Source organism: Taurulus bubalis (assembly GCF_910589615.1).
Source record: "Taurulus bubalis genome assembly, chromosome: 18".
NCBI lineage: Eukaryota > Metazoa > Chordata > Actinopteri > Perciformes > Cottidae > Taurulus > Taurulus bubalis.
In genome coordinates this window covers 14,497,382-14,512,025 of record NC_136606.1, presented here as the reverse complement: position 1 = coordinate 14,512,025, position 14,644 = coordinate 14,497,382, and the positions used below count along the sequence as shown (strand labels likewise).

At 44.4% G+C, this 14,644-nt stretch overlaps 1 protein-coding gene across 1 annotated transcript; it reads right to left on the bottom strand.

Moving 5' to 3' along the window:
* Nucleotides 1-394: 394 nt before the first annotated feature.
* slc22a17 (solute carrier family 22 member 17) lies at nt 395-13,177 on the bottom strand. The gene is made up of 10 exons (XM_079234457.1): nt 12,860-13,177; nt 11,184-11,696; nt 7,601-7,704; nt 5,866-6,020; nt 5,465-5,630; nt 4,745-4,869; nt 3,243-3,348; nt 2,872-3,095; nt 2,034-2,145; nt 395-1,392 (listed from the first exon to the last, which is right to left on the bottom strand). The coding sequence occupies exons 2-10, from the start codon at nt 11,655-11,657 to the stop codon at nt 1,116-1,118; spliced, it is 1,743 nt and encodes a 580-aa protein (XP_079090583.1). The 5' UTR covers nt 11,658-11,696; nt 12,860-13,177; the 3' UTR covers nt 395-1,115.
* Between the last annotated feature and the right edge of the window lie 1,467 nt (nt 13,178-14,644).

The following is a 14,644-nucleotide window of genomic DNA, read 5'->3' as shown; positions in this document are numbered from 1 at the left end:
ACTGCACTGCATTAGGGTACTGCACTGCATTAGGGTACTGCACTGCATTAGCATACTGCACCGTGTTAGCGTACTGCACCGCATTAGCGTACTGCACTACATTAACATACTGCACTGCATTAGGGTACTGCACTGCATTAGGGTACTGCACTGCATTAGCATACTGCACCGTGTTAGCGTACTGCACTGCATTGGCGTACTGCACCGCATTAGCGTACTGCACCGCGTTAGCGTACTGCACAGCATTAGTGTACTGCACAGCATTAGCGTACAGTACGCTAATGCAGTGCAGTATGCTAATGCAGTGCAGTATGCTATTGCGGCGTACTGCACCGCAATAGTATACTGCACTGCATTAGCGTACTGCACAGCATTAGCGTACTGCACTGCACAGTTTCCAGCCACAGGGTCTGCTTTAAAAAAACTCAAGATGGCCCCAGAAGTTAAAGAAACCAACGCTAGAGTATTTACAAGGCACCCGCACTCCGTCGAGTATCATTTGTGTTCGACAATTGGGGTCCATCCCTGTTAGGAGTGCCACATGGGAGACGTTTATCATGAGTCTCACAGAAAAGTACCCAAAACTGACATTGCTTTGATTTTTGCACACCTGTCGTACACAGCAAGCACGACAAAAAAAACCGCTCTATGCATGTTAAGACAAATGCTTGGAATAATCTGTGACTACTCTCAGAGCCACAACTGGTCTGGAGAGTTAGTTGAAAGCGGCAAACATCTCTACGACAGACGCACAGGGGTCAGCAGTATTCTGGTGTGTCACATGATGAGGGTCAGGAGGAGATGACGATGAATCTGTGAGCATCGTGTGTCAGATCTACAAACATCTCAACGGCAGGAAACAGAGAATGGTGGCGAGAAACGGGAGCTCGACCCAACCGCCCGCGTTTGGAATGATTAAAAGATGATTTGTTAAGAAGCTGAGGCTGTCTGATCACGTCCATCGCCGTCCTTCATCACCGTCCTTCGTCTTCGGTGCAGCCCTTTTCTCTGTCGCTCGGCCTTTCTCCTCCTCTGCATGTACGTGATGTATGTGAAGGTTCTGGCTGCAAAGTGGGTGACTTGAGCGGAGTCCATCTCACTCTTTCGGGGGTCTTTTAGGTCTCTGGGTTGGGGGTGGCCAGCAGCGGCACATTGTCCCTCCTCCTCCTGCCCAACGGGGGCCGTCTGTACTGCTCCCCGTCGGCCAGCGACTGGGGCAACGGCTTCCTCTTGCTCTCGGGCAGCAGGAGGATAGATAGCACGGCCAACAGCGCCAGGGAGGAGTAGACCACGTGGTGCAGGAAGTAGCCGTAGTGGTTCCTCAGGTCCATGAGCGGGGAGCTGAGGCGGCCCACGCAGCCCAGGGCCAGCACCGCGCCCACAGCAGTGCCCCTGGAGACACACACAACTTCAGATTTGGCACATACACACACATTTAAACACATATACGGTAGGATTTGATTTTTCATAGCATTCATGAAGTTTATCTCAATGGTTGAATTAAATTTGTATAATAAGTTTAAAAATGTGACTGTTGCCCTGTTATATCCATTTGTGTATTTCTATAAAGGAATAGTTCAACATTCTCGGAAATGCACTTATTTACTTCTTTTTTTGTTCTTATCAAGAGTAAGATGAGAAAAATGACCCCACTTGTTGGTTTGTTGAATATGAAGCCAAAGTCAGCAAGCTTAGCTGTGTGTTAGCTTAGCTTTGAACAAAGTCTGGAGACATTGATAAAACTACTACTTCTACGACTAAACATGTTACATCCAATTTGTTTAGCCAAACAAAACAAAAGCGTAAAAACGTTTTTACCTTTGGAAAATTCTTGGCTAGCTGTTTCCATTTTTCACATCGATGTGTAAAATGTTAAACTATTTAGCAATTGTCTGCATTTCTCATGTCCTAATTCATTTTGCCAACACTAATGGGCTGAGCAGGCTCATTTTGACAGAGACAAATATGAACACAAAACTAAATAAAGTGCGACTTCTACAACTTTTAAATCAGCGTCGCTGTGTTCATGCTACCTGATGATGGTGGGCATGATCTCTGCAGTGAAGAGGATGCAGAGGGAGGCGGTGGCCTGGGAGGAGAAGAGACCCATCACTGAGAAAACTGTGATGGCCGTCTCACTGAGATCTAAAGGGGAGGAGGAAGAACAAGCTTGATGGAGTGCAGCATTCCTGTTATTCATTGTCTAATGATATATATCATGATGCCCTGTGGATGTAAACTGATTTATAATGTAGAACTAGAATTACTAACAGACACACATGCAGTGATTCGCCTCTCAGAGGCCACCTGCAGCCTCAGCACCACCCAGTGCTGCTGCCCCCTCAGCCTTTGTTGCATGATTAAAGCACAGCACCTGACACAGTTTTGACTTTGCTGCCACTGCAGTGTCCTACATTAACTGAGTGTCATACTCATGTTCATCCACAAGGGGGAGACTGACACCAAAGCAACTGTGAGTGTGTTTCTACAGCAAGCTGTGGAAAGACAAAGGCACCTGGAATGTATTTTTCCATTAGCAGAACTGGCCGGTTTGCTTTTAATCTGTTTCATAATGCATGAAGCACGAGTCCAACATGAAGTCAGTGGTGTATAGATGATCTAATACGACCACAAAGCTGAGCTTAACATTGAGTAAACTAACTTTTTACTTTTATTCCAGTCAGGATTTATGGAAGCAAGGCCTTTGGTCCCCATACAAGGCTCACATAATGTCTCTACAACAATAGGGGGGACTTCTGGGAGATGAAGGGTGACTGTGTCCACCTTGTTGCCAAAGACTACGAATAGCTTTCTTCATCTGACACTCGATGACTTGAAGAAAAGGATATACTGCAACGAAAGCCTGCTTACACTCCATGAGTCCCAGGAGGATCAAAGAGGCCAGCCCCGTCATCGTCATGGAGAGGAGCAGGATGCCACGGCGGCCGCACCTGTTTACGGTCGCCCAGAGCAACAGCCAGGCCCCTCCCCCTGCACACACAGACAGCAGGTACGTCCAATAGAAGCTCGGGGCGGTGCCTCTGACGTCACCTCGGAAAGAGCTGTAGCAGTGACTAATGCCGTGAGAGATGAATCTGAAGGAGGAAGGACGGAAAAACAAAGATCAAGCAGTCATGTATTTATAAGAGGGCTGAAATAGAAAAGAGGCAGTCAAAACACGGAGGAGGAAATATGAGACCGGAGCAGCAACCAGTTCAATAGTGAGTCAAGAGACAACTTACGAGGTGAAGCCGAGCACACACATGTTCTTCCAGATGTTCCTGCTGTGGAAGAGCTCAGGGAAGGACAGGTGGGGGCGTGAAGACGGGGCCGGGTCTGAATCCAGCTCTGCAGCGGGCAAACAAGACAAAACAGGCTTTTTAATTTTCAGTTTAACAACACTTAGACCAGTGACATGACCTGGATTCTCTTTTAGACCAATAGCTCACAGTCAATTGAGGACACAAGTTAAATCAATGTTGTTGCAAATACAAATAGGGGTTGTTTAATACAGTAGACGCACCAGGCTGAATGTAAATTGATTCACAATTCAGCATTTATTAACAGTATATAAACAATGAATGCATTATGTATAACTCTATATACAAACTATACCACTATGTTATAGTTGTAGCAGATACATATGTATTTTAGCCATGTAGTTGTTTATTAATGTATACATCTTCAGTATATAACTACAAGTATCCGTAAACGACTTAATTAAATAAACATATTTGAAGAAAAGAATGGTTCATTTTGAAATTATTATCATTATTTTTACACATGCAGAGGACGTAAAGCCAAAGTCATTAAATGTGACTTCAGGTGGCACGATGTCATTAGACATGTTTACATAGAAGCTGTTTGCAGACCCAGTGAATATACAGCCCAGATGGTTTTGTAGGTGCAAGTCATTATACTTTATAATAATGCCGTGTGTATTTAATAAATCATTAACTTTAATTAGGCATCATGACCTACTCTTGTTAGTGGTGTGAGATAGCTACGCGTGTTTTCAAATGTGCTGAGCAACCTATAAATAATGCAGCCTTCATCAGCTAAAAATCCATTCAACCCGACAGTGATGCAGAGAAGCGTGAGGGAGAGAAGAGGGGCGCATTCACACTTGTAGTTGGGTTCATTCAATCAAGGAAAATAAATGATACATTGTGGCATTTTAGTTCTGATTTGGTCCCTGTTCACACTGACATTTTACACAATTACACGGATGTGTACATTTTTGATTATATAAATTAATAGTAGCCAATTATTAGAATGCAAATCGACTGCACGTTATGAAAAATGAGCAACAGGTAGAGACAAGATCCCTTTCACGTGTTTCCAGTCAACTGGTGCGAACGGCGTGGAATGTACGGACGCGTGCATGAGGCGTCTTGTACAGCACTGATTCAGGTTGTACTACTGTGTGACTGCTGTCGCACCTTTTTTATGGATTTAAGTAAATGACAGAGTATATACCAAGTCGGTTGCAAGCACAGTAGTTGTACAGCTTTTGACCTACTAACCGTTTGTCTGTTAATAACCGGAGGATCCGTCACACATCTGCAGTCTGAGTTTGGTGGCTTGGCTCCAGGGTTCAATTGACAGCTTTCACACCAGCGCAAATAAATTGTACTAACCAGGCAAAAAGATCTGTTTTCACTTTAACCGAACTAACGAGGTTTGGTGTGAAAGCACCCTCAGAATCTAAACTCTACACACACACACACACACACACACACACCTGTGAAGCTCTCGTCGTCCCTCAGATCTCTGTTGGAGTTTCTTCTCTCAGTGAAGGAGCTCATGTCTGCTGATCTCTCCGACAGAAGGAGCCAGCGGGGAGACTCTGGAAACAACCCGGGAATGCTGCAGAGGAGACAAAACATAAGTCCGGCTCACTCTTTGATCTCTGCTGACCTTCACTGAGCACCAAAACCCACATTTGGTCCTGCAGCATGGAAAATAACGCATGTGGTTCACAAAGCATTCTTTATTTCTTAATCCAGCTTCGCTTACAAAACCGCAATTCATTGCTAGCAATCAAACTTTAATCTCTGTTAATTTGGTTTTGAACCCAAAGGCTTAACTTCTAACAGAGGTCTTTAGAGGGACTGGGGACCTTAAAGGAAGTCGTCCAAATGCATTCTGACATGAACTCAAAGGCTCAGTGTGACGAGGGGATTGGAATCGATACGATCCAATAAAGCTTTCAGCAAGTCAGTTGGCATCAAGGCATTTACCAAAAGACTATCAGGTTCCTTCACTCTCTTGTCACTGCAGTTTCACAGGTAAATGAACACATGTCCATACTTTGTACAGGTAGACAGATAACACAAATATCTAAATACGAAAAGAAAATGCTGATGAACAAGATAAAGCTGAATATGTAATAAGAAAACAGAATCACGTGAAGCTTAGAAACAAATAACAAACACACACACACACACACACACACTCGTACCCATAACTGAGGAAAAGTGTTAGTGGTGCGGCGCCGGCTCCCAGCAGGCCCCTCCAGGACTGGCAGCCCAGAGCGACGGCCAGCAGAAGAAGTTCTCCGGCGACGGTCATCAGCCCGGCCATCATGGTCACCAGCAGCCTCAGAGAGGGTTCACACAGCTCCAGACCTGCCCCATCAAACACAACGTCAAAACAAATCTGCAGCCATGTTGGCCTGCGAGCGCACCGGACTTAGATGTGAAGCTGCTAAACAAAGCACGTCAGCGTCATCATTGTGGACATGTTGGGTTTTAGCTGAAAGCTTCACGACAGTCTCACACGGCTGCAGACTCTTTATCTTGTTTCGTGGATGTTTCTACTCAAACAAAACGTGGTGCGTGCTTCAAATGTTGTAATACTCACGAGTGATGTACAGGGTGAGGTAGACTCCCGCACTAGCTGCCGCCAGACAGAATCGCATGACGATGAAGATGGAGGGGTACGGAGAGACACACACCAACACCCCAAACACCACCGACAAGGTCAGAGAGGTCAGCAGAGTCTTGGACCTGCCCAGTCTGCAGGGAAACAGAGACATGCAGCGTTACTGAACACGCCCTGAACGACACATTACACCTGGATTATGTACAACAACAGCAATAGATGATGAAGTAAAAGCTCATTATTCAAGAGCAAAAACAAGTTTCACATGTTTAAATATTAACAGCAAGAGGGTTGAGAAGAGAAAATAGGACAACAGTCCACTGCGAATGTAAGAGATGAGATTTTACAGCATCATGAACCATTAATATTGTTAACACATTTCTAGTTTTATGTAATTTACAAATAATTCAGACAAAGCGACAATTAGATTAAATGTTTAACTAATTCATTTAACTTCACACAATTTTACGGACGGATTTTGGTCAAATTGAATTTACATTATAAGATCAATTCCATACGATATCACCTAAATGCATTAAACCTTTCAAAAAATAAATGTTGCAATCGCAAAGATAGAAATAGAAAATGGAAATGCATCTCAAGTATGAAGCATAACAGCTTACTAAATGTGATGACTAGCCAATTCTCAGCTGGATGCCAGCGCAGCACTTTTGTTTCCAACCGGCAGATTATCACTGTTCCCTTTTCTTCTGTGCACGTTCCCTGGAGGCAGCATTAACTCACTCGTCTTAACAAACAGATGCTACGCTCAATTGGTCAGCAAATTAATGAAGGCTGTTAGCTGATTAAACCATCCGCTCCCTCACAATTTCCCCCAAAACTACGGCTTCCCCCCGTGTGATCTTCAATCTGACAACACAGCAGGATGGATCCATTATGTCAATTATGGGATGTGCTTGGGTTGTGCCCAATGCAGACTGCCGAGCATGAGGTCCTAAGCTCCAGCAGAATAAAAACACGCTCATGCAAAGAGGCTGACACTCTGCAACAATGACCGTTATGCCGTTATCGCTGATAGAGCAGGAACAGTTTGGAGAAAAATATGAAATTATGATTATTGTAACTGCGATATGATTTGCGGTAAAAGAGGGAATGATGATTTTCACATCGTTATTCTCATCTTTATTGAAATACATTAGAAATAGAATCGTGTGATTTTTGCAGGCAAAGAAATATGTTTTCTTAAAAAGGAACCGCGTGTGATATTTAGGGTGTTTTATGGTCAGAAATGGAACATAATATTAAGAAATATGTTTTCATTAGTGTATAACCACCTGAAACAGAGAATAGACGTGTTTTCTAAAGCGTACAATGTTTATATCTACAAGTGGAGCAGGTCTTCATTACAGTTGCACCACCATGTTTCTATAGCAACCAGAACAAACACTCATGTGTAGAAAATTGGTTATTGTGATATATTCTTTCACCATCTGCTGTCTGAACTTTGTACTATGTGTGCGTAAGTGTTCATGACTATGTGTATTTTGGTCGCGAGGTAGTGAATCTGCACCGTAAAAAAGGACAAGAGACGGAAGATTGAGGAAGAAGCTTTCCTAATCGACACGGAGTAACCTTTGAACAGAACTTCTTGGCTAGGCTGCAAAAAACACTGGTGTGTGTGTGTGTGTGTGTGTGTGTGTGTGTGTGTGTGTGTGTGTGTGTGTGTGTGTGTGTGTGTGTGTGTGTGTATTACCTGTCTGCGGCAAAGCCCAGGCCGAGACAGCCAGTCAGGACGCCCAGGATGAAACACACCTCCTCCACGGGGACCAGCCAGTACTGACCACACACCAGATCCCACTGGACAGCGCCGAGCCGAGAGCGAGGGAGACAGATCTGTTAGTTATCATTCGTCCAGTCCAGTAGAACAACATACGGTGCATGTTCGGGAACAGGAAGTCACCAGGTAGGCCATCACCAAAGTAGTAACATCCAGATGTGCACACACTGGAATGATGTTTCATTAACATTCCAACAAAACAAAACTTAACACTAATTTTTCAACCCCAGTGCCCACCCAAACAGCACGGCAGATAAAAACTATATTTATTATGAAATATTCGGACAATAATTATTAGTTTAATACATTTTTCAAATAAAGAGGAGAACGGAGTGGCGGGTGATCTGCTTTACGAGGAGAGAGTTGCATTGGTGTATCCGACTATTTTAAAGCCCGAAGTTAAAATGAATAACGCCACAATAATCGTTAGCTTGACTAGCTCATGAAGAAACATGCCTTTGGCCAATTAAATTCCTTACTCAATAATTCATTGAATGATTCAAAAGGCAACCAGTTTTATTTATTCACAGAACAAATTCTTATTCAATTACTTCACAGAGATGGTGCAAGAAAATCCATATCTGGTCCTTCTTGGATGTGATAACATTTGTGCTTTTACTGTTGTGTTTTTTTAATGAAAAAATCAAAAGGAGATTACAGAATGAGAGAATGACGCATTTTAAAGCCTTCGGGATCCATGAAACTCCTCAGGTGATACCAATGTATTACTTTTATTAGCGGCAGCAATACTAGAAATAGTAGTAAATAGTGGTACCAGAAGTGTGACAGTCTAATGCATTTACTGTGGGACTATAATAGTGTAGCCACATGGAAAGTTAGCAAATGTATTTTTTCTGCAATTAGATCTGAGTTTTAATCACTTTAAACCAAAGCACTGATTTGCATTAACCGCTGAGCTCTGCTAACGCCGCTGTCTGCTGGAAGCTAAATTATTTTAATGATCTAGCGAGGGAGAGCAAAAAATAAATAAGGCCTTACATAATTAGAGCACAGAAACATAAAAGCCTGTCACATAATACCAGCTGTCCTATTGCTGAGGCACAGAGCCACGACAATGCACACCAGCCGGGTGAAGGCCAACAAACCATAGCGCTCATACGGGTGGAATGCTTCAGAGGACGGGAGGAGGGTGAGATGCAAACAAAAGACTTTGTAAACTCCCCAGACGGGTTTTTGGAATGAGCTCATGCATCAGTCAGGTATGTGTCTTTGGAATGGAGCGAGACCTGCAACCAGTTCCTCCTTTTTACGTTTCTGTCTGAAACACAGCCTCGCTGGTCCTCTGTGACGGAGGCCACCGACACAAAAGCATATTTTTGTTGTAATTTGCACTCGATTTTTTTCCAGTCAGACCGAGTACAAGAGATGTTACAGATGTTACAGGATCACTTTCCGGCTTTATAGCAACTAAATCTTTATATAATTTTACAAAGTAATGTAAATATGTATATACATATATATTATATATATATTATAGTGATATGGTACATTTAAATTAAAGAAATATTGAGAAACTGTTTAATCTGGTGCTGCACGGTGGTGCAGTTGTTAGCACTGACACCTCACACCCCGATCCCGGGTGATGCTTAATGGAGTTTACACGTTCTCCCCATGGCAGCGTGGGTTCCCTCTGGGTTCTCCGGCTTCCTCCCACAGTCCAAAGACATACAGTGTAGGTAAGTTGGAGACTCTAAACTATCCCGTAGGTGTGAATGTGAGCATCTGTTGTGTGTCTCTATATGTGTCCTGCGATAAACTGCCGACCTGACCAGGGTGAACCCTGCCTTCACCCAATGACAGCTGGGATCGGCTCCAGCGCCCGAGACCCTAAAATAGGGTAAGTGGGTTGGATAATGGAATGTTTCTTCCATCTGCGTGTCATTCCACGTCACTGGGTGTGTAAAATGAAGGGTGTGCAGCATTCTACCTACTTTAAGACTGCATTTGCATTCAAGATTGCATTTGCTCACATGCTCCTGCTGAATGCTTCCCTTGGCAGCGTTTACACATCCTCGGCTCTCTGCAGTGATGTGGGTGGATTACCAGCGAGCTGCCTTAATACTAAAAGCTTGGGTGTGGTTCCCACATCAGTGGACACCAGAAATGAAAGCAGACGCACAGGCCACACAGTGACCAACCCGACTGGGAAACTGTGAGCAGCTGGCGGAGCTCCGTTAAAGACATTAACAAGAACAATGTCATTTTTACTGTCAAATCCAGCTCTGAGAGGAAATGCATGTTTTTCCCCCACATGCAAGTCAAACAAGCAGCGTAGAAACCAACACGGCCTTTATCACATGGACTTCCTGTTATCACAATTCAAATACATGTATAAAACAGATGCCGGTTGCTTTCAAGAATATGAACAACAGATCCAGGAGCCGTTTTCTGCTACAGCTAGAAATACAATAAGGCATATTTCCTATGTTTGTTTATGATTTAACCCATTAAGTATTAATGTTTTAGATTAAGATAATTATATCTTGATGTCCCTTAATGTAAGTGCACTCTCCCACTGTCTATCTCAATGTCAACCTGGTTGTAAACAGGGATTGTTCTTCCTTAGTGACATATTTACAGTGACTTTGGTAAAAAAAAAAGGTCCCTGAGCATTATCCAACGAGGCCTCACGGCCCTCCTGCAATGGTTGAATGGGAGTCTGACGAACAACTTAAAAAAGAACTACAGGAAACTTGTATAATAGGTAATAATCAAAATGTATTCAGCAGACACCGTTATATTGTGTTGTTCCTTGTCAAAACCTGGTGCCTAAAATACCCACATTGCCACTCGACCACAGCAATTAGGCAGATGTGGCTTCGAGCCGCCAGCCTGAAGGTCTGGGACGCTCTTCTTGCTAAAACCACATAAAGACCCAGAGACTGAGTGGCTGAGAGTATCAGAGACACTTTCCCTCAAATGAACAGATCGTTGTTTGTTGTCCTTTCTACTCATGTGCAACGCCGTGGTTTGGAACAACAGCATCAGACTGTCCTGGGATTAATGTCAATGTCATCGGTCTCAGGTGACTTCCCCAAACAAAAAGGGACTACGCACATTCATTACCTGCATCAAAGTGGAGGAAAATGCTATAGGGGCTCTTCCAAATCTCTGACATTGGGAAGTTTCTTGAACGCACCAACAAGACGAGTTCTCACAACAACGCAAGTCCCCACACAACCGAAACAAAATGCAACTTTCAAAGTAAGTCAATCAAATGCCACGATACACCATAAACCTGCGCAACTATGTGCAGCTAAGGTTGAGCAAGGGACTGCAGAAGGGGAGACTGCATGCTCAGCAAGACCCTCCTGTGGATACATGCGGGATTAAAAAATGAAACGACTGTTTCAGCATTTCAAGGCCCTAAATCCAGACATAAACACAAAAAGGTAGCCCTCCCACAGAAAGCCCAAACAAAGAACCAGACTAGAACCATAATTAGAGCGCTAAGGAGGATCCCAGGCCGGAGCTCTACCTCGGTAACGATGTTGCTCCTCAGCCCTTCCGTGACGTTGTAGTCCCAGCCGGCCTCGCAGTCCGCCACAGCTGACTGGCTGCCGTTGACGTACTGCTTACACTGGGACCGGCCCCCGCTGTCCCCGGGCCTGCCGCCCTTCTCCCAGGGCAGGGAGGCGTTCAGCACCTCGGGTGACGGTGGGGGCCCCGGCAGGTGGCAGTGGTGGGGCGACGAGAGGGTGATGAGCGGGTCGGAGGAGAGCAGGAAGGCCAGGAAGAGGTTGGGCAGGATGGAGAGAGCGATCAGGACCCTCTGCTTCTTCCTGCCCAGAGCCAGCACCATCACCTCCCCCGTGGGAGGCAGCAAGGGCGGGGCGGGGAGGGAGGAGGACGAGGGGGCCGGGGAGGAGGGGGCCGGGGAGGAAGGGAGGGACGGAGGGGGAGCAGGACACGGGGAAGGCGAGACCAGAGGGGGGGAGTCCGGGGAGGTCATCGTTAGGGAAGGTTAAAGGGGGAGAGACGGGGGAGAGCTCTGTGGAAGAAACAAAGTACACAGAATTATTTTATAGTTTGAACACCCAAACATGTTGAGATAATGAAAACATAAATAACAAAAAACAACAAAATCAATGAGGGCTGAATCCCATTTAGCTGCTTCAGTGTCCTGGTAGTGTGGACGTCTGGATATAGTCAGATATTAGACGAACATGATGGCATTACGTGGCAAATTTTACTCAGACACTCAGTGTGTGTGTGTGTGTGTGTGTGTGTATGTGTGTGTGTGTGTGTGTGTGTGTGTGTGTGTGTGTGTGTGTGTGTGTGTGTGTGTGTGTGTGTGCGTGAGAGAGATTCGTGTGCCGAACAGGAGAATGCTGTTCCATGCCGGAGCAGATTATTTACATAATCCAATCCTGTCCACCCACAGAGAGTAAAAATCACTGCCAGGATTATGAAGTCATAACCTGTGGAACTAGAAAAATGGGACGCAAATCAAACAAGAGAAAGAGCGCGGAACTAACTATTCAATCACGGTTTTCTGACATTGTACAGGTCAAACAATGAATTCAATGAAGGGGATTATTATTAATTACTGTTTTTAATGCTGTTTATAAGAACACCGGTGGTTGTTATAGGCTTATAATATAACAAAGATGTGTTCATCATGATCCCCAGTTGTTACTCAGAGAATATAGTGACTAGTCAAAAGAGGAGTTGTTGTCAAGTGCTGCCAGTGGCCTTGATGAGGATATAATACCAGTACATGTGTATGTAACGGGGTTGCGGGTTAAACCCTATCAGATGGCAGAACCCCTTGAATGAGCTGTTTTCAGAGGCCTCCCCCCTCCGGACTGCAGGGCAGGAATGTGAACAACCTGTGCTTTTCCTCAGCTGCCTCCTCTGTCGGTGCACATGGTTTCTCCTCTAGCCGTGTTTTCTTTGCACGGGGCCAGGAAGTCTTGCACAACAACAAAAAAAAAAAAGAAGGAATCCCACATTACATAAGAGCTTTTACACGAGTGTGGGAGAGGGAATGAACACACCACCAGGCTGACTGGCCTCTCTGTGGGAGCACCAACACAACACAAGAGAGAGAGCGGCAGTGCGAGGGAATAACATTAGATATCACACCTGCCCGGCGCGCACGGCTGCTGTCGTAACGTCTGGCTTCAGAAACAGGCGCATGCGGTGACTTACCCTTTTTTTCTTTTCTTTTTTAAAACGCCGTCTGTCAAATGGCCGGCAAGAAATGCTACTGGCCGCTGTGTTCTCCAAACATCCACCACATTGCGGGGCTAAAGAGCCGCTTCACCGCGTCTCCTCCGCTGGGTGAAAAGACATGTCTGTCCCGGAGACGCGCTGTCGCCTCTGATCAACACCGGAGCTGCGGCGCAAGGACACTGGGCTCCTGTGCGCCACTTGGAGACGAGGGGGATGCCGGACTCCCCTTTAGCGCGACGGTTCAGTCCTGCTGTGTCGCCCTGCCGACATTACGAGACATAATTAAATGAGGCATCATTTGTGTCTGACATCATCTTAAAAAGGGAAACGCGTCGTCAGTCAGCCGGTCGCGGACAAAGAGCGGGTGGGAGACTGCATCGTTCAGAGAGGCGAGTTGTTCCGCCGCTCGCCGGCACACTTCGGTAATAGTCGGCTAAGATCGTCAAAGCGACGTCCCCTCGGCTCACAGCTGTCAAAGATCGTGTATGATGAGGCGATACGTCACTCTGCAACTCATTGTCTGCGTCCTTTATTCTTTTAATAATTTACTTGTATTGATTGTTTGGCCTGCATTGATCATTTTCATTTATATTATTGTATACAATTATTGTTAATTTGAACTATGACATTAGATAAAAACACTAAAAGGCAACATAACTCCACAAATCATGAAAACAACAAAGACTCCTCTGCTACTATACGACAGACTGAGGCAAAAATGTTGACGTGCATAAATTATTATTGAGAAAGGATAACTGAGAGTACACCAGACTCACATTCTTTAGGTCTTGCTATAACTTGATTTGCACAGAGCTCTTCATTGCTTGCCTTATGATCTGTAATCACGCCTTGTTGATTCTCCACGTGTTGCTTTAGGTTTTAGGCCATTTTTACTTTGGTCGAGCATTTGATTTTTAGATTAAAGACTTCAGTCAAATCTAAATAAGTGTTTGTTCAGAAATCTTCTAAGATCTAAGAATTAATGTGAATCAGGAGCAACAGCTATTTTTATCTCAGTATTTCAGGGAAGAGGTTTCGAAAGAAACATGTTTATTTAGGCATATTTGTGGTCTTGTTGGTATTTGAACAATGTATTTATTATCATGGCATCATCAAGGTACGGTACGGTGTCTTTTTTGTTGTGTATGCCTATTTGCTGCAGACACACAGAAATGTTACAGCAAATAATATACAGCAAACAAAGCGTTTGTTATTTGACTAGCAATTCAGATTCAAGGGTAGAGTGAGACATCTGTGTTTTGTTAAACATCTCTACAGGAGGCCTACGTGTAGTTTTCTGCCGCATGGTGGAGCCATAAATCACAGGTCACCACAAGAGACACAGGGCTAAAACACTACATGGTACAGGCTATAATGTGGCTGCTTGTTCTTTCTCATGAATATGCGATGATTAAAATAACATTATCATAGATAAGACATGTCACAAATTGTCAGCTTGGAAAACAGTGTTCCCTCTTTAATCTTCTGCCATATTTTTGAGTCTTCTACCCTCATATGTACGCTTGCCAGAGCCATCACTTCTAATTATGTCCAACAAACATTTGTTAGTATACTATGGTGTCCTGGGCATAACAAATACTTCCAACTTGTTTTTGGGTGAAACATAATGAGAGATATAATGGACCGAGAATGTACAGTAATAACATTATATATAGTATATATTATTATGTCCAAACACATGACCATTGCTTCCAGCCAACCGCTTGGTAATGACTGCTCAGCTTCACTTGATGGCACTGA

Excerpts from the sequence above, each read along its gene's own strand:
- slc22a17 (XM_079234457.1), bottom strand. The coding sequence starts at position 11,657 with ATGACCTCCCCGGACTCCCCCCCTCTGGTCTCGCCTTCCCCGTGTCCT. Across the intron at positions 5,631-5,865 it reads CCTCACCCTGTACATCACTC|GTCTGGAGCTGTGTGAACCC; the intron begins GTGAGTATTACA and ends TTGATGGGGCAG. Across the intron at positions 1,393-2,033 it reads ATCATGCCCACCATCATCAG|GGGCACTGCTGTGGGCGCGG; the intron begins GTAGCATGAACA and ends GTGTGTCTCCAG.